This window comes from Rhamphochromis longiceps, linkage group LG2 (genome assembly GCF_057381845.1).
Source record: "Rhamphochromis longiceps isolate RC_006_pf linkage group LG2, R_longiceps_female_GT1.1, whole genome shotgun sequence".
Classification (NCBI taxonomy): domain Eukaryota; kingdom Metazoa; phylum Chordata; class Actinopteri; order Cichliformes; family Cichlidae; genus Rhamphochromis; species Rhamphochromis longiceps.
In genome coordinates this window covers 35,479,561-35,499,004 of record NC_140558.1, presented here as the reverse complement: position 1 = coordinate 35,499,004, position 19,444 = coordinate 35,479,561, and the positions used below count along the sequence as shown (strand labels likewise).

At 40.2% G+C, this 19,444-nt stretch overlaps 1 protein-coding gene across 1 annotated transcript; it reads right to left on the bottom strand.

Moving 5' to 3' along the window:
* Positions 1 to 3,515: 3,515 nt before the first annotated feature.
* Positions 3,516 to 19,399, bottom strand: ssrp1a (structure specific recognition protein 1a). The gene is made up of 18 exons (XM_085425888.1): positions 19,281 to 19,399; positions 18,398 to 18,477; positions 16,451 to 16,636; positions 12,605 to 12,710; positions 12,239 to 12,432; positions 12,035 to 12,135; positions 11,357 to 11,486; positions 11,148 to 11,251; positions 10,826 to 10,954; positions 10,491 to 10,712; positions 8,368 to 8,440; positions 5,863 to 5,995; positions 5,717 to 5,762; positions 5,496 to 5,628; positions 5,232 to 5,399; positions 4,992 to 5,086; positions 4,705 to 4,876; positions 3,516 to 3,975 (listed from the first exon to the last, which is right to left on the bottom strand). The coding sequence occupies exons 2-18, from the start codon at positions 18,449 to 18,451 to the stop codon at positions 3,907 to 3,909; spliced, it is 2,115 nt and encodes a 704-aa protein (XP_085282014.1). The 5' UTR covers positions 18,452 to 18,477; positions 19,281 to 19,399; the 3' UTR covers positions 3,516 to 3,906.
* Between the last annotated feature and the right edge of the window lie 45 nt (positions 19,400 to 19,444).

Here is a 19,444-nt window from a genome sequence, read left to right as displayed (position 1 = left end):
TGTGTGTCTGTGTGTAGATAGTATGTAATTACTTAAGTGGATCCATTATGTTTGTGGTCAGCTAATGGTGACCTAATACAATGTAAGATACATCTAAAAACACACACAAGCATGCGCTGAACATGCAAACAAGATCACAAGCTTTCATGTAAATGTCATGTTTATATCAGCAGAAAACTGAACACTAAACCCTATTCGTCAGAGTGTAATTGAATGGGGAGCAGACTGGTGAAAGGGGAAACTGCAGCGGAAAAGATAATTATGTCACAGGAAGGGATGTATGCAAACACTTTCCACTCTGATTTTCTTTGGGCTCCACATTTAGGACATGACTAAACACACTGACACCTGCACGGCACCCAAACACACCACATGAAGAGCGTACGCAGCTCATTGTAGCGAGGTTACTCTTTGCCATGAATCTTAGCAGACACATTCATGCTCTCCAGAGGATTTATTCTACCGACTTGGAATATAATCATATTCATGGTCAAGGAAGTCACATGCAATATGAAGTACATATTTAAAATTCGAACTTAAACATCTATTCATCAAATGTGTTGCAAAGTGAATAGAAATTATTGGAATATTCTAATAATTCATCCTTTAAATTTAATCTAGTCAAAGAATCACTTCAAGCTGTCAATTTGTTCAAGTAATCTGAATCAATTTCAGCCCATGCTTCCTGAAATCCTCCCACAAATGAAATTAGTATAAAAGCCACTTCTTATGTAATATAAGTTTAAGCTGTTCCCACAATAGCTCAATAGGATTATGATGCAGTGCAGGTCATCATAGACTCAATACCTTACTTCTTTCACTCTAAAAAGTTCCTCTAATACTTTGGTGCTTTGATTCATGATTAAGGTGCAGGAGGAAACCACAAAAACTTTAAGGGAAGCACCTGAAAATAACAAGTCAGTTAATCCTCACATATATCAGTGCATCTAGTTAGGACGCATGTGCCACATGTGCAGTGTGATTTGAATTGACATGTGTAGCATAATTGACTAAAAATTACTAAAATTGTAAGGTATGACTCAAATGCCAAACTATGGATGCATTCCTTCTAAAAACTCAAAGACTGTTAACAGACAGAAGAACAACTGAAATCACAGTGACATAACAGAGAGTAAAGGAGTATAAAAGGACAATCACACAAGACAAAAAGAACAAACCTCAGCTTTTTAATTCATATTCTGTTTACTTATTAAGAGAGCTGGAAAGGGTGCATTCAAAAAAAATTAATCAAAGGAAACCAAATTAAAACAATAACACTGAAAGCTCTGCCTAGTTGCAGCTTCACAGAGCCACTTTGCAACACCTCGAGTTTCACATGATGATAACAAATATCAAATGTTAACAAATATCCAAGGCTATTCTAAGGATATGTGATCAGTACTACAGGATGTGGGAAGAGTACCTTATTGTCAAAAGCCACATTAAGTGGAGATGAACTTTAGAGCTGGTATCGTTTAGCTCTTAAAAACCACTCTTCAAACCACCTTGTACTTAGGCTTCAGCAAATCGCTAAAACCACTGTCTCTTCAGCTTTGACTAGGGCAGCCAGTTAACACACACTCTCAAACCACCCCGCCTGGTCAAGCGAGCAAAAGTGTAGGTAGGTCCTATGGGAGTATCTTAACAGCTTAAGAGGTTTGGTTTTCATTCTGTGTTGAAAAATTACACTAACATACGCTGATCATATTAATTTCTTCAAGGATTTTTGGACCACATGGCTGAGTTTTTCTGGAGCTATTTTCATTTGCAGAGTTAATCACATGTAGCTCAATTGTCACTAAGATACATGTTTAATTCTGCTTTCTGTGAGCCCTGTATAGACTTCTGAGTGATGCTGATTTACATATAATTTTTTTAGTAACTACACTGTGGAGGGATGTTTTTAAAGTATTTCATAGTTCACATAGATAAGAATTTCCCCACAAGCTCAGACAACAGCCACTAGTACGGGTTGGGCACCCATTTGACTTCAGGACTGCTTTAATTCTTCGTGGCGTAGATTCCAGAAGACGCTAGAAACATTCTTCAGAGATTTTGGTCCATATTGAAATGACAGCAGTCACTGTTTGTTGCACTTGTGAATGTCCTGTTACACCAAATCCCAAAAGTGTCCTGGTCACTGTGGAGGTCAATTGAGTATGAGTATAGTTTGCTGTGTTGTGCCTTCAGAGGTGCCCTTTTCCATAACTTGGTGGTTGTTTAACATGTGTATTTGCCTTCCTACCAGCTCAAAGCAGTCTGGACATTCTTCTCTGACCTCAACAAAGTATTTTCAGTCAGAAATCTACTGCTTACTGGACATTTTCTCTTCTCTGACCAGTCTGTCAACCCCAGAGATGGCTGTGGGGGGAAATCTCAGATCAGCAGTTTCTGAAATACTCAGACGAGCCTGTCTGGCAGTAACAAGCATGCCATGTTCAAAGTCACTTAAAATGACCTTTCTTCCTCATTCTGCTCAGTTTGAACTTCAGCATCCAGTCACAACCATGTCTACGTTTAGACTGTACTGCCAATCATATGATTGAGTGGCTGCCATCTGATTTCTTATATTCCTCCTATACTGGCTTCTCTTCGTTGGCTCCCTGTTAAATCAAATTTAAAGAATCCAATTTAAAATCCTGCTCCTCACATACAAGGTCTTGAATAATCAACCGATCCTATCTTAATGAACTTATAGTACCGCATCACCCCATTAAAGCACTTTGCTCTCAGACTGATGGTTTACTTGTGGCTCCTACAGTATCTAAAAGCAGAACACCCCTCGTCTGTCAAACCAGCTTCCAGAGACAGACACTCTCTCTACTTTTAAGATTAGACTTATAACTTTAGCATATAGTTAGGGCTCCTCTCAGTTACACTGCAGTAGGTCTAGGCTGCTGGGGGATCCCCATGATGCATTGAGTTTTACGTCTTCAGTTACCCTTCTCACTCACAGTTTTGGTTTGTTAACATGTGTTAACCTCTCTGCCTTTAATCATTAGTTAATGTTAATCTCTGTCCCCCTTTCCAGAGCATGTCTTTGTCCTGTGTTCCTCCCCTCACCCCCAACTGGTGGTAGCAGATGGGCGCTCCTCCCTCAGCCTGGTTCTGCTGGAGGTTTCTTCCTGTTAAAAGGGAGTTTTTCCTTCCCGCTATCGCCAAAGCACTTGCTCATAGGAGGTTATAATATTGTTGGGGGTTTTCTCTGTATTATTGTAGGGTCTTTACCTTAAAATATAAAGCGCTTTGAGGAAACTGCTGTTGTGATTTAGCGCTAAATAAACAAAACTGAATTTAACTGAATGGCTGAAACGGTGTATGTAAAGAAACTTTTAAACATTCTAAACAATGAATGAATGTTTACATGTTGTAAATAACACTAAATGGACCACATTCATTAAATGTGCTTTACAAGCTACTTTACACGCAAACGGCAGCAAGCAATCTCTCAAGGTGACCGTTTGACCATCAGTTCAGAATCTTTTTCCATGAGGATCAAAGCACCACCAACTGAGTTTTTATTGAAAATGATTCATTTATTTATTTTGGCCTGAAAACATGACACTGGAAAAGTCAAAGAAATTCCCGTACATAAATTTTGCATCTGCTAACTAACAACCCCTGCAATCATCGTGCTATGTAACTAAAACATATATGCCCACTGGTTTGATGGAAAACCCTTCAGTATTTCCAAAAGGTATGCCAGCTCATCATCAAACTACTCAAATATCATTACATGGTTGAAGAGTCAGTCACAAAAATGTGTTTGTACTCATAAAACGAACCACGAAGAAGCAAATACAACTCAAGTCTGTTAATTTGTCCGTCAGTGTGGTATCAGCAGAGAGAGTATAAACGCTTGGTCCTTGGTGTGTGTGTGTGTATACGAGGTGGAAAAGTGTGTCTTCAATCAGACTCTTCCTCGGAGCTTGCAGGTGTTGACACCGCCTCTTCTTCTTCCTCATCATCTGATTCCTGTTTAGAAAAAAGAAAGAAGAACTCAGTGTTTACAATCATGTCAGAACATGAAGGAGTGCTTTAGTCTAAATGAAGCAGTTTCACTATGTTTACATCAACAATTTCCATTGATTTAATGCGCAACGCTCAAGTTCTCTGATTGCTCTCTGCATCTGTGTTATCGAGAAGCGAATAAAGCACATTTCTTTACAGTTAACTCAAACTGCAGGCAAAATCTCAACTAAACAGGAAAAAGCAAGTCATCAAACACTGCCTCGTAGCTCTATCGCAAATATATTCTAACAGAAACTGCAAATATACACAGACATGTTCAAGAAAATTCTTAGTCTCCTCATTACTGTTTTCTTTGCATTTGGTTAAAAATGCAATATAGTGATACACAAGATAACAGGAGCTTTCATTCTCACACTCATTAGCTCTCTATTGCCTTCCCTCTCTCCTACCTGCCATCTTTTTAGTAAGCGGGGTGCTTCAGTTCCAGGTTTTCCCTGATACACTTCGTCCCGCAGCTGTCCCTCAATCAGCTAACGGGATTTAAAGGTTTCTCCTCCTGAAGAAAATGTCTACTTCTCACTGAGCAGCCATCAGTGTTTTGACTTTTAGCTAGATCAAACATTTCCATCGCATTGTGGTTTCTGATTAGGTAAAAGAAACTAAAAGTCATCCTACATCATTCAATAAGAGTCTGTTCTGTCTGATGACGGCATTTACAGTCACTGGATTTACCTTCTTCCTCTTGGACTTGCTCTTGTGGTCAGAGTCTGATGAACTCTCCTCGCTGGTCTCGATGAACTCTCGGCTCTTAAAGCTGTCGTTTCCTCCCCGCTCCTTGTCCTTGTCTGCTCCGGCAGACTTCCTTTTCTTATCGTCCTTTTTGCCTCCAGACTTTTTACTCTCCCTAATGGGTGAAAAGTGGAAGAAAATATAACAAATTTAGCCATTTTTCTGCATCAAGACTTCAAAAAAAAAAAAAAAAAAACCAAAGAGTTGACTTATTTTGTTGCAGGCCTTACTTCCTGGGGCTGGAAGTTGCTCCTCCGCTCTCTTTGTATTCTTTCTTTGCTTTATCGTACTGTTTTTTCGCCTCGCCTGCCTTTGCTTCCCACTCCTACAGAAAACATTCTTTAGAGGTTTCTCTACACATTTATTCTGGTTAATTAACATACTTAAGTGGACAATAGATGCATTTTATTCGTGTGTATTTTTTTTTAAGTTAAAAAACCAAAACTAAAGCAATTTCTCTTAACCCTCACCTGCTTCTCATCTTTGCTCAGCTGTCTCCACATCTCTCCCGCTTTCTTAGAGATCTCTGTGATGGAGATGCCGGGGTTGTCCGACTTGATTCGCTCACGGCTGGAGTTGAGCCAAAGCATATACGCACTCATTGGTCTCTTGGGTCCGCCAGCATCCTTCTGCTTCTTCTGCTCACATTGAAGATAAAAAGGAATTGAGTAAAGAAATGATTGAAACTGCACACCTTTATGTACAGTGGTGGCTTATTTTAGCCCTTCTCTCGCCTCTTTTCGTGGCTTTCTCTCTTTTTTCTCCTTCACCACTTTGGCTTTTTTGGCCTTTTTCTTCTTTGCACTCTCATCTTCGCTCTCCTCTCCTCCTTCACTGCTCTCGCTTGCTGAGGCATTGCTGTCATACCTGATTGAAGACAAGGAGACGCCAGTAGTGTTAATAAGTGTTAATAAGCTATCATATCATCCAACTACGTTTTAGGAGAGTCACGTACTCTTCTGCAATCTCTTCATCTTCCTCTCCAGGGTTGAAAGACTCATCTGAAGAGAAACAAGAAAGAAAGAAAAAAATATCACTATCCAACGTTCCCCATCTTCTGAGTATGCTCGCTATCCTGTCATATAGGCAGTCATTACTCACCACTTTCACCGTCTGATTCGTCGCTGTCGTTGCCCTCCTCCCTGATCTTGCCCTCAGCCTTCATCCTTTCCAAGTAAGCATCGTGTTGGTCATCATCTGAGTCGCTGTATTCATCAATCTTGCCCTTCATGCCCTGGAAATACACTACAGGGTCAAAAAACAAAACAAACAGACAAAAAACAAAAAACACAGTACCCACGAGCCTCTATCTACTCTGAGATAAAGTTAGCCACCTTTTCCTTATTGCTTAGTTCATTAGCAAAAAACAGAAAAGAAAGAAACATCCCACTAGGCATTACAGATATTGCAACTGCTGTTTTTTTCCAGCATGTTTAAAACCGCCAAATATTTAATGTACAGTGCTATTAAATCAGCCCGACACATGACTGCAACTTAACACATCACTTCGGCCCTTTTTGCTAAATAAATAACTTAATTATCAGAAGTAATTTCAGCTGATCGCATTTCTGTCACAAAGAGAATATAATGCAGGTTTAAAGGTTTAATCTGAGGGGGCAGCTAGCTTATTAAGAACAGGAAATGGGAAGAAAAACATTTTTCCTACAGAAAATTTTTAGCTTTTATGCCAACTTTTTTTCATTTCCTCTCTAGTTCTGCTGTTTTTACTGTTGTTATTGCACATTTCATGGTTTAAAACATGAATGTAGATTTTGGTTTGGAAAAATGAAGCCGCTGCAGAAGTGCCTAGAAACCTGCATTATTTGTGATGGCCACCAGAGGGCAATAGCTGTGGGGGGGAAGCGCACACATACAATAAAGATTTGAGATCCTATAGCAGCCTATGCGAAAACAGCTTTTTGACTCAACCTTTGAACACATTTTGCGAAATCTTCTTCACACCGTAGAAAATTGTGTTTAAAAATACCCTTAAATAGAAAAAAAAAGCAGTGTGTTTTTGAAGGTGTGGCTACCTTGTGACTAGCAGGTCTCTGCTGTACAAGAGTCAAATGCCTCTTTTCCACTAGTACCTACTCGGCTGGCTTTTAGAGTTTCCATCAGGTGGTGCACTTGGTACCAGGTACGAAAATGTGACGTCAAAAGACTGCAAGCCCCGATTGGCCAGTCAATGATGGCATTACTTGATGAGTCATGAAAGTGACTCTTTCAGGAAAGGGAAGAAAGAAAAAAAAAAAAAGAAGAACTTCCATTTCTGAAACTCTGCAACGAGGTAAATGGCTGCACAAAAATAAACACCGTGGTCCTCGAGTCTGAAACCCCCACCACAATGGAGCAAAAGGTATACTATCACCCCTAAGTCCTCCATTATTGTGTCGTGTTTGTGTCATATATAAATAGTGTTGCAGAGTTTCGGACGCGTTGCTATAATGACCATCATACTGCGATGGCACTCAACTGTAATGGGAAAAACCCCCACCAAAACAGAGTAGAGTGGAGTCAAGTCGGTACTTGTGGAAAAAAGGCACACAGTGTCACAAAGATCCACCACAAAATGCCCAGCTTTAAGATGTGACTTCAGAAAATAATGGGTGATGTCATGGTGGCCATGCTCATCTTATCTAGAATTTTAGGTGGTTCAGGGCTTTTTTGGTCCATTTCTGAGGTCTTCAAACTTCTGGATGGACAAAAATTTAGTTTGCCAGGACATGGAAAGGGTTAACATGAGCCAAAACCATTGGACACTGTGATTCTAATCAATTAAATGACTCATGTTTGCATATAAAGTGAAGTATAAGACCACACAAAATCTTAGCTTAGCATCTTCTTCTTTAGCTTGAGGCTCGCTATGCTGTAATGCCATCCTGGAAATAAAATTCAAACTATTTTCTTCTTCTCCATCTGCACGCATCCAAGTCCACCAATCGACAGACAAACAGGGAGGCTGCTACTTGAACACCAACAGGAATTAGAGAGGAGCTCCATTAATTTTCATTGACCTCTGCTGACCCCATCACCACAGAAACAGATGGGATGGCCTCGTTGAAAGAAGCTCATATATGTCAAAGACCATTGTAGGTAATGCAATCAGCGTCGCCTTTGTAAGGCAGCAGTCTTGATGACAACTGTACTCAGTGTTAAAGCACACCAAAAGCCCCCAGGCCACACATTAGTCAGCACAATGCAAACACACACACACAGAACGCGCGCACACACACACCAACCCAAAGAGGTATTGGTCAGCGCTCCCTCACCTCCATGTCCCATGATTAGTCATAAATCACTCAAAATATCTCAGGTTCAACAGCAATCATATTGGTAATGTCAAACCAAATCAAGATCATTGGACGCCATCCTCAGAACACGCACACACATACCAGCAGCACGCCATGCAAGCAGGAAATCACTCCAGACCAATAAAATCAAGTGCCTAATCCACACGTGACGCCCATGACCATACCCACCTTCTTCTACAGGTGTACAAGGACAAACACAAAGGAGAAGGGCAACAAGCATCAATATCGGGGATAGAAATATGATCAAACTTAATGTACAAACTGAGAGGTGTTTCAGTGACTTGTGCATTACCTCTTTGAAACCTCTGTTCTTGATGTTGAGCTTCTTAGCATTAACAAAGTCAAAAAGTTTGCCGTACTCCTCTCTAGAAGGGAAAGAGACAAAGTAGGAGTTATTTATTTTAAATTAATCAGAATGGCTTAACAATATGATCAAAAACCAAATGTCTCACAAGCCTCAATTCAGCATCTAAAACTGCAGAGCTTCCCCTGCCCTGCAATGGGATGGCTCTGAAGCTGAACGTCCTTAAAATAAAAGAACTCATAATGGACTTCAGGAGGCACAGACAGGTCCACTCCCCTCTGATTATAAATGGAGAACGGGTGGAATTTGTCTCCACCTTTAGGTTTATGGGCACTCACGCCGATCTTATCTGGACCCACAACACAAACGCGGTGGTAAAGAAGGCCCAACAGCGGTCCTGAGGAAGAATAACCTGGACCAGAAGCTGCTGCAAATTTTCTGAATTTCATAAGTCATGTTTTTAGACCCTGTGGCAAAAGCAGCACCCACTGTGTTAACCTTTCCAATCTGCTCCCATATGAGAAATGCATTATCACCAATTTAAATGTGAAAACGGTTCCTTCTCTGAAGTTCGATTCTCATTTGAATATACTACTGTCAAAATCAAGCCTCAGCTGTCCACATGCAATCTTGAAACATTAACATGCTTTTACAACATATTGTCTCGTTTTGATTACGGCAATGCAATGCACATGTCTCCATTTCTCGACTACAGCTGGAGTAAAATGCTCTCGCTTGATTTTTTAAATCAGGTTAAAGCAAGTAAGAGCACATAAGCCCAATTTCAGCTTCCCTTCACTGGCTTCCAGGTCATTTACAAATCGATTTCAAAACCCTTTCATTTGTTTTTAAGTCTCTTAATGGTGGTGCCCCATCGTTTCTTTTTCTGATCCAGCCAAATGTCACACTGGTTCTCTCAGGTCAGTAGACCAGCAAACCTGTGGTTTGCCATTGCACATCAAGCAGGCTCCTTTTCTTGTTGTTTTTAAATCCCTTAAAAGCACACTTTTACTCCCTGGCTTTGAACCCAGTGTGAGATGTTGACTGTGATTTTAAGTTATATTTTATGTACTCCTTTATTGTTTCACTTCTACAGCTCTTTTGTGTTTGGTGTCTGTTACCTTTTGGCCTGTGCTTTATTTCCTTTATTTATGGTTTTATTTTTCAGCACAATGGTAACCTCTGTTGTTGTTTATAAAAGTGACATTATAAATATGTAGTATGGCAAGTTGTGCTGATGGACAACGATGTCGATGATGGCTCAGCTGTCTCCATTGGTCAATTATGATATAGGTTCAGATGCCAAAATATGGAGACCCTTGTCCACCATTAATGCATTCAATTAAGATATTTCTTACTATGATATTCATAATAACATGAATCTGTCTCAATCCATCTCAATATTGCTTCATATTTCATCTCCACATATACTCATTTGTAAGACATTTCACTGGCGATCCCACATGGGGACAATCAGACCATGGCAATCACCCAACCCTAGAGTCATCCATAGGAAATGCTCATCCTCCTCCATATTTTGGCACATGAACCTATATCATAACTGAGCTCCTGTCTGAGCAGTACAGTGCTGGCAAAAGCTATAAACAAAATAAAAACATGGTATTAGCAAGATCTAAATTTATGAACAACATCCTTGCTTCAGAATCTGAAATTACCTACTGTCCTTCTTTTGATGGGAATATAACCCTCCGTGTAGGCACTTAACTTAGGTTCCAGCAGCTTCATGTTAAGCTTGAGTTTTGTAGTATATGGCACAAAATGAAATGAAAGTCTGACAACTCTAATGCAGATGATGACTTTTAGTGCTTGGAAGGATCATGTTACATTAGTGGCGATAAGATGGAGATGCTGAATCAGCAGAGTGGTCAATGCAAACAGCCAGAAACCAAAATGGATTTACTCTCATCCTCTAAAGTGAGTTATTAGAAGAAGAAAAAAAACCAACACAATGTGAACGAGTGTGCCAGAGTGAAAATCATGCCCAGACTTGTATATGAATGAATATTCCCCCAGCATGAAACACATATCCAGGATACCTTTGTGTTTTTATGATAGGTCTGCTCCTGTTAACAAAACCTCTCAATGCTCACCTCTCAATGCTGCTAAAAGTGTACTGGTTCCCTTGCTTGGTCTCAATCTCAAAGTCAAAAGAACGTGTTGTGGTGGTGCCTCTGGCAAAGTTGACACAAGAGATCTCTTCAAAGCGCAAGTGAACAGGGGGCTTGTGGACGTAGATGAAACCCCTTTCCAAAGGATAGAGGAGGCCTGAGGATGCCTTGTAGGAGCAGGTGATGCACTGGGCTCCTGAGTGTCTGAGGAGGAAGAGATCAACGCCCAAAGAGTGACACAGTTATACTTAATTTTGCAAAAGAAAAAAAAAAAAAAAACAGTGTTTTTGAAAAACAGAAGTATATGAGATGCCTACCCTTGGAAGTTTCCAGGTACTGTGATTTTACGGTTGACCAAGGCCTTCATCACCCTGCTCACCATCTCATAAAGAGATCCTGACATGAACTTACTGAGTTTACCCTCAAAACGACGCTCCACATCTTCTCTGTGACACACATGGGAAAGAACAAAGTTTAAAACCTTAAAATTAAGTTTTGAGAGTTTCTAAATGATGCAAAGAACTGTTTCTACTGACACTACTGACTCAGACCCTTGGTTCCCCCTAGTGGACACACGCTTTACAACATTATTCTTCAGTCAAAATTAGCTGAAGCCAATCTAGGTCTAGATGCACTCACTCGCTCATGTTGAGGGTTAGGCTAATATCTTCTTCCTTGGAGAAGAGCAGAATGAGAAAGTGATAACGTGTCTGCCCCTGCTTGATAGGAGGATCCAGACTGATCTATAAAGAAAACAAAAACGCCACAAAGAGAAAGCAGGTCAGAAAATGGGAGCATTAAATGCTAACACTGTCAACAATAAAAGTCACACAGAAAAGTTCACATACCACAAAGAACATCTGCCTCTGATCCTTGTGTGGCAGCAGGAAAAGACGGAGGACGGTGGTGTAGGGAATCTTGTAGTCGAACGTTTTACCGTGCAGGTGAAGAAATGTCGGGTAGATACGGATGTCATATCTGAAGAAAGGAAAGTTAACTGGTTAACTCCTAATGTGAATAACTAACTAATGTGAATCATATAGTGAGTTCATAAGTGTGACTTCATGAAAGTGCAAGGTTTATGCACGCTTTATCCAAATATACAAAGGCCATTTTATTATTAGGTATATCAGCCTAACTGCTTGTTAACTCCAATATCTGAACAGCCAATCACCTGGCAGCAACTCAATGTACTTCTGCATGTAGACAATGTCAAGATGACCTGCTGAAGGTCAAAGGTAAAAAAAAACAACAACAATTCCCTGGTGTGGTTGGTCTCAATTTCTGCTGCGACATTTGGGCGGTATGGTCAAAATTTGGTGTAAACAACCTTTAAGAATGGATCCAGTCTGCCAGTTCAGGCTAGTGGTAGTGTAACAGTACGGGAATGTTTTCTTTGTACAATTTGGCTCCCTTAGTATCAAGTACGTTCAATATAGTGATAAACTGGCCAATTTTTTGGTTTAAAATCAAATCAGAAAATCGGTAGGTGACTGGATTTGGGTGCTCAAATGTCAATCTTTTACCTTCCTCTGGGTGTAAGACACTGCAGCTCTTTGAAGATACACACAGCGTCTCCTGTAGCTTGGATCACATCAGCCTTAGATAACACATTCTGGGCAAATGCCTGAATGAAAACACACAGTTTTAGAACTACTGTAAACAAAAACAAAGAAAAGCATAAAGAAACCAAACAAACAAAAAAGCAGAAGTAAAGCATCCTTTGTCACCTCCACGGGGTCTTGCCGTTCATCAGACTGACTGGGTGGGACGTAGAATCGGACCTCCATAAGGGAGACTTCTGTGTCGTCATTCTGGTGAAACTCCAGAGTGACTTCGTTCTTCCCTGTGGCACACTGGGAAACGTTGGACAGTGGGATCTCAAACGCTGTGTTGTCATTGACTTCGAAGGATAACAGTGGCCCTGTGAAAGGCAGAAACAAGACAGTTAGGAGAGAAACAACTGACCTCATCTTCAGAGCTCTCTGAGTTGATGTTAAACAGCAAACTAATCTTAAATTGACTGTTGATTTTCACCTCACTTATCATCATCAATATTTCAGACATTATTAGTGCAGTGATTCTGAAAAATTTACCTGAAAACTTGGCCGTTCCCCAGTTCCAGCCCTTCACACACATGTCCTTCTCTGTCAGCTCCACCTTGTAGTTGGCCTTGAAAAACTCTGAAATCTTCTCAAAGTCCTGGTGGGGTGAGCAGAAAGAATAACAGTGGGAAAAAAGGTTGACAGAAGAGAAAGAGGTGAAAACAAAAGGAAGAGAAAGCCTCAAAGTTAGCAATGCCGTCAAAGCACTGGCTCCACATGGGTCAAAGCTTATAAAAACACCACCTAAGAAGGAGGAGGAATGGGATAATTAATCACAACGCAATTGTAACTATGTCCGCCGTTTGGGCCTCTTGGGAACACAGGAGATGAATGTAATCCATCCACCCTCTCTGTCTTCTTTCCCTCTACACCACCACTGACAATCAGCCTGTTTATTTATCCTGCAGGACCCCTTACAACTGGAAAGAAATCACACAGAGCGACAAACACATGGTCAATCACACACTCACTCTCTCCCTCACACACACACACACAGAGTCCCAGTAGTGCAAACACATGTGGAAGTGATTGTGGTGTGTGAGTGTGTGTAAGGTAGAATGAGACTCTGTGGGAAACCGAATTTACGCACCTGGATATCTGCCTGTCCATGAGGTTATTACAGCCAATTAGAGCCCAGAGATTCAGAATTGTGTGTTTGTGTGTGTGTGCGTTGAAGTTCATCAGCATGTTTGTTGACCAGCATTAAGGCATTTTTTAGATAGGAGAGCAGGCGCAAGCAGATGTGTAAATTCATAAAATCAGAGTTTGTGCAAGTTCTCATCTCCTCGATGAAGCTTTGGCAGATTTGTTACTGCCCAGCTCATGAAGTTATAATAAACACAGACCACCAAAAGACAGACAGACAGACAGACAGACAGACAGACAGACAGACAGACAGACAGACACACACACACAGACACACACACACACACACACACACACACACACACACACACACACGACCACCCTGTCTGCCTTTTATTAGTACATTTTAAATCCCCGCTTTTCCAAAAGCCTTCATCCACTTTGTTAAAAGATTACTTTCATTATGTCAGTTGGATATTTGCTTTATACAGTTTACTAAGACTAGGCTTAAAAAATAAGTACGGGAAAAAAATTAGAGTTAACCGAAACTATTTCAAACAATGTATTACAGAACTAAGTAAAATAAAATAAAAATGTAGAGCTAAATCTCTTTAATTTGACTCCGTCATTGTGGTCAAATCTTTCATCATGGCCAGTCTGATGAGGTGGTTTGGTGGTTATGTTTATTGAGACTGGGATGTCTACATGACTGTGAGTCAAGTGTTTGTATTGCAACTCCTGTTCTCAACTTCTCCCTGGGAAAAAATGAAAAAAAAAAAAAAAAAAAAGTAAAAACATACCCATAGTAGTAATAATGATTATGATTATAATAATAATAATAATAATAATAATAATAAAGATATCTTTAGTGTAAAATCTAAACAAGCAAACTCTGGAAACAAAGACTAAACTGAGTAAAAAGTGAAAATTACAACTATTATATAAGAATCCCCCCCTTGCCATTTTCTTCATTTAAGATCTTTTCATAAGGAGCTCTTGTACAGCTGTCAAGCAGCTGTATAAAGTACTGTCAACATCTGGACTGAAACCTCAAATACTTGAAACAACCACTCAAACAAGATTATTTTGAACGGAAAAGAAAAAGTGAGCTTTCAATTAGGACCGAACCTAACAATTATTTTATCATTGATTCCTGGAACAATAAGGATTAGGGCCGCCCTCCAAAAACATTGTACCAACTAATCAGTTGATGACAAGAGTCTTGTTTTTGTTCGGTTGTGCACAGTCAAGTCCACCACAGGAAGTGGCTACAGAAAGACATCGACCGTTCATCGATGCAGTTACAGGCGGGATGTCGAGGCTTCTTTTGAGGAGGTAAAAGACACTCAAGAATGTCCAAACTCTGCAGGCATCATTTGTCAACATTAAACACGGTTTATCCAACATTAGACAGTCAGCATCTTGCTTCTCTAACATCAGACACAAAGTTTCCTCATGAAGCACAGAGCGAGCGCTCTGTTTTTTTAAAGGCTTGCTACTATCTTACTTTTATGTGCTATGCAATGTTGCCCTGCATTAACAACGTTACTTAAAAGATTTTCAGCCCTGAAACGATTTTGACATAATCAAAAACAACATAGATTGAAACGAATAAATTAATGTCAAACTGCAAGACCTTTACTATTATAGTCTGTTTAAAAGGTTTAAACTTAAAACATTTGTATTTGATTTGGATCTTTGTGTTTGATTTGGCACAGACTTTGCCAAAATCAACTAGCCTTGCAATCCCCCTACGATTGGTTTTACATGCATTTATAAATACATGTTTTTAAGCACGTGTGGCTCAATCATGTTTATATGTAGGCACCATCAAAGGCCAATTTTAAGCCAGGAAAAATCCTGTAGGAGGTACAAAGACTAAGCAACTCATTATTTGAACTAACAGCTGGCAGAAAAACCTTTGGGCAGTGCTAGTTTACGCTATAAAATCTCAAAAAGCTGCAAAACAACAACATAAATACTGAGGTGTTGTCTTGCTCTATCCTAACACACAAACAAGCTGCGTTAAAACAATACTGAGCTGTGATTTAAACGATTAACTACCTATGAATTGTTTCTGTTACCTGTCAAACTATTTCAACTTTACATGCAGGGTGGAAGCCTTTAGTACCTGACAGTTTGACGCATGAGGCCTAAACACTTTTGAACCCCAATAGTAAAATGCATCCACAGTGGGCTGCTGCATACATTCAACACCACACTCGCAATGTCAGCAACAGCGTTATGGGCCAGCTGCACTCTAAACATGTGAGTGACATGAACATAAGTGAAATCCATGCTTTTCTACACCTTCTGCTCCTCCACATGACAGTTACAGGTCAGCTATATAACAGACTATCTGGCAAAGATTCACCATCTTGCTCAAGAACGCTTCACAGGGACAAATGAATCAAAGAGTCTGCTCCGCACGCCAGCAGCTAAACCTCCAGCCAATTCTCGATTACCGACACTAACCGTGGGATAATAAACAATGACATCACGGCCTGCGCTCCAGGTTGAGAGGATCCATCTTGAAAAAAAATACGCTGATTAACCCCAGGAGACAGCCGCAGACTCCAGGTTAATACCCGCTCCTCCATCTCAGAGTTGTACTTGTGTGTTGACATTCCCCACACACTCAGAGCAGCAGGGAAAAGGCAGAGCAGGGGAAAAAAATGGAGTGATAAAAAACAAACACGACCACAATTTTTTCTTGTCTGTTTTCTGAGCCAAATTGTTTCAGTGGATTGATATAAACACTGACTCACATGAGCCGATGATTACACTGTTTATGGAACACACATGCTCGTGCTCGTTTCCCTCATTAATCCCATTAGGAGCTTCGGGGAGAAGAGCAGATTCATTCGCATACTTCTGACACACACGCACCCTCAAGTGGTGGCATTTTCGCAAGATGGTAGTGTTTTTCCTGAGGAAATGTCAGACAGGGAATGGAAGTTGTTTATCAGAGGTCCCCTTGCTTGGGTTACATCCCTGGCTATAAACACAGCGCTGAATAAACCAGCAGTGTGTGTCACTCTGAAATATTCCACTGCTGCCTTGTTCTCCTCCAAGTAAGGTAACAATTATTTCCCAGAAACGGAGAGAAAAGATTTAGATCCCAGGAAAAAAAAAAAAAAAAAAGGAAGAGAGAGACAAACTTCAGAGACTGATCAGAGATATGAACCACACACACACTTACCCAAATCTACAAAACAACCTGGAGGCATGCAATGTGCATCCAGAACTCACCGTGTCCCTGAAGCCATCATATTTGTAGACGTGTCCCGTGCTGGTGCCAAGTTTGATGCCATGGCCTAAGCACACCCGCCTCCACTGGGCCAAATTGAGCTCGCTGGCAGGGATGCTATCCACCTTCCCCGTCTTGCTGCTCTTATAAACCACATTCTGCTTGCTGAAACGCAGCCGTCCGTCATTCTGCAGCGAGATATTGAAAAATGAAAAACTCAAATATTTTATACATAAACTAAAAAACACTGGTTACAGCTTTCCAAATGGGAGCTTGCTCACATCATAACATTTATTTTTTAAGTTTGATGATTAGTTTAGATTTAGATTAATTTACAAAACCAAAATCCAGATCTTCTTATTGTTTCCGTACTCGTGGGCATGGATACCCTCTTTACAATAGTGATTTTACAAGAAAAAAAAAAGAAGAGTAAATGTTTTTTCAGCAAAACAAAAATTCCACAGCTGAGCCGATGACAGTTTCATTTTTTTTCACACTCATGGCTAAGAGTCAATGCTAACAGCATTTAAAGGCATCTTATTTTTACTAGGTTGTGTAATGATACAATAATACAGTGCCATAGAAAATCTTTCAATCTTTCAATTTCATTGTACCTGTGACAATGACAATAAAGAATATTCATTCATTCATATTCATTCATTCATTCATTCATTCATTCATTCAAAATAATTTTCCCTGTTTCTGACTTCTTAGTATTTTGTCACATGTTTCAGATCACCAAATTGTAACATAAGATAAAAAAAACATAACCCAAGGAAAGACAAAATGCAATTTTTAAAATGATGATTTTAATTATTAAGAAAAACAAACAAAAAACTAAAATATCCAAACATATCTGGCACATCATAAATCATGAATTAACTGCGATTAACCACATTTTTTGGAGAGCTGAGTTCAATGCCACACCAAGGCCTGATTACTGCCAGACCTGTTTACTTAAGAAATCACTTAAATAAAACCTGTCTGACAAATCGTAGTTGCCTAAAAGATCCAAAAAGCAACACATCATGCTACAGTGAACAGATGAGAAACGAAGTAACTGACATCTATAAGTCTGAAAAGGCTTATGAAGTCATTTTAAGGCTTTGGGACTCCAGTGAATTACAGTGAGAGCCATTATCTACAAATGGAGAAAATCTGGAACAGTGTTGAACCTTCCCAGGTGTGGTTGGACTATAAAAATTACTCCAAAAGTGCATCAATGACCCATCTAGTAGGTCACAAAAGAACACCCAGAGCATCATCTAAAGAATTGCAGGCCTCACTTGGCTCAGTTAAGGTCAGAATTCATGACTGAACAATAAAAAAAGAAAAGAAAAAAAGAGACAAAAATGGCATCCTTGGGAGCGTTACAGGGTGAAAACCACTGTTGACCAAAAAGAAAACGAAGGCTCCTCTCACGTTCGCCAAAAACATCTTGATGATCCCCCAAGACTTTTAGGAAAATATTCGGTGGATTGACCACACAAAGGCTACCCTTTTTCACTTTTTACCAGAGACTCCTTAAGGAGAATGCCCATCTAAAACAGCACATTTGTGACTGAAAACCTTCCAGTGTGGCAGATAAAACAATACTGCACAATTATTGCTCCCAAGCAGGGCACAACCAGTTATTAGGTTTAGGAGGTAATTGAACCAGGGCCAGGCAGGTTTGGGTGGCTTTGTTTCCCTTAATAAATGAAATCCTCATTTTAAAAACTGCATTTTATTTTAAATTTACTCAGGTTATCTTTCTCTAATATTGACATCTGTTTGAAGATTTGAAAAATCTGAGTGACACAAATAGGCAAAAAACAAAACAAAACAAGAAATCAGAACTGCAATTAAGAGCACAGGAGCTGATGTTTGTCTGCGATGCCACTTCAAAAGAGACTGTAATGAAGACCTGAAAGAATTTGAGAGCAGAGCTGCTGGGTGAAGATACTTACCCAGGAGCCTTTAACCTCCTGGTAGATCTCGTTGAACTCCAGTGTGTCTCCCATTTTGGCTACAGGCGATGACTGATGCTCTACAGACAGACAGAGACGGAAGAAACGGCACTAAATACAACCAAACATCTACAACGAGGCTTATGTCACGCCTGGCTTTAAAACCATTCCCAGATTGTGGCAAGGTGGGGTCTGCATTTTGTTGTTGCTCCTCACGGTGGGAAAGTAGTGTGGTGTTGATGAAAACATGAGCAAGCACGCAGCGACTGAGCCAAAACACCCGAGAGGCAGAAAGCAGCCATCCTGTGAGTGTGCAAACTGCAAAAGCAGCTTCGTGTTGAATTTGGGTCTTTTCGTGTTATTTAATATTTCCGTTTATTAGTGTTTAAAAAACTGAGTGAAGTTCTGAGCCAGCTAACAGCTAACTATGAACAATTAAAAGAAAGCTCTGCCCGGCGAAAGTTTACGAATATCGTTATCTTATGGCGTGAATGTGTCAGCGACAGTTGGGTCTTTGTGTTTCTCGAAGCAACCCTTAACTATCATCCATGCTGCGCCACTAACAATAGCTAGGCTAACTTCAACTGCACAGGGTACGCTTCTTTTATACAACGATGTGGGACAGTTTCCAACTGAATCCTCAAATTGAATACGGCACGCGCTAGAACGCCGCCCGCTCGGGCTGGTCCTAAGTTAAAATCCAGCGCTCCATCAGCACTAGGCCGGTAAAAAGAAATCATGTAAATATTTGGGGTTATTGTAACAAACGACGTCACTCAAAGTAATTAATTGTGCGCCACGCACTCCCTCGTTGCTTATACATATCAAAAAATTAATTTCTATAGAAGCGAGAATGCAGAGTTTAAAAAAAATCAGGTCTTACTGTGACAGTGCTCAGCAGCTTCGCCTGTTTTCCCGCGTGTAGCATCGGGAGCTAGTCACAGGAAACACTCATACGGTGGCTCGTATTTGCTTCCGGTTTTGAGACGTTACCCCCCTCTTCCTTTGAATCACTGAGGTGTTTGGTGGGTAGTAAATTACAAGGAT

What these genes read in the sequence shown, in the direction of transcription:
- ssrp1a (XM_085425888.1), bottom strand. Translation starts at nt 18,451, where the DNA reads ATGGGAGACACACTGGAGTTCAACGAGATCTACCAGGAGGTTAAAGGC. An exon ending in AGAGGCAGATGTTCTTTGTG is followed by an intron (nt 11,252 to 11,356) that starts GTATGTGAACTT and finishes TTTTCTTTATAG; the next exon opens with ATCAGTCTGGATCCTCCTAT. An exon ending in ACTTTTAGCAGCATTGAGAG is followed by an intron (nt 8,441 to 10,490) that starts GTGAGCATTGAG and finishes TTTCCCTTCTAG; the next exon opens with AGAGGAGTACGGCAAACTTT.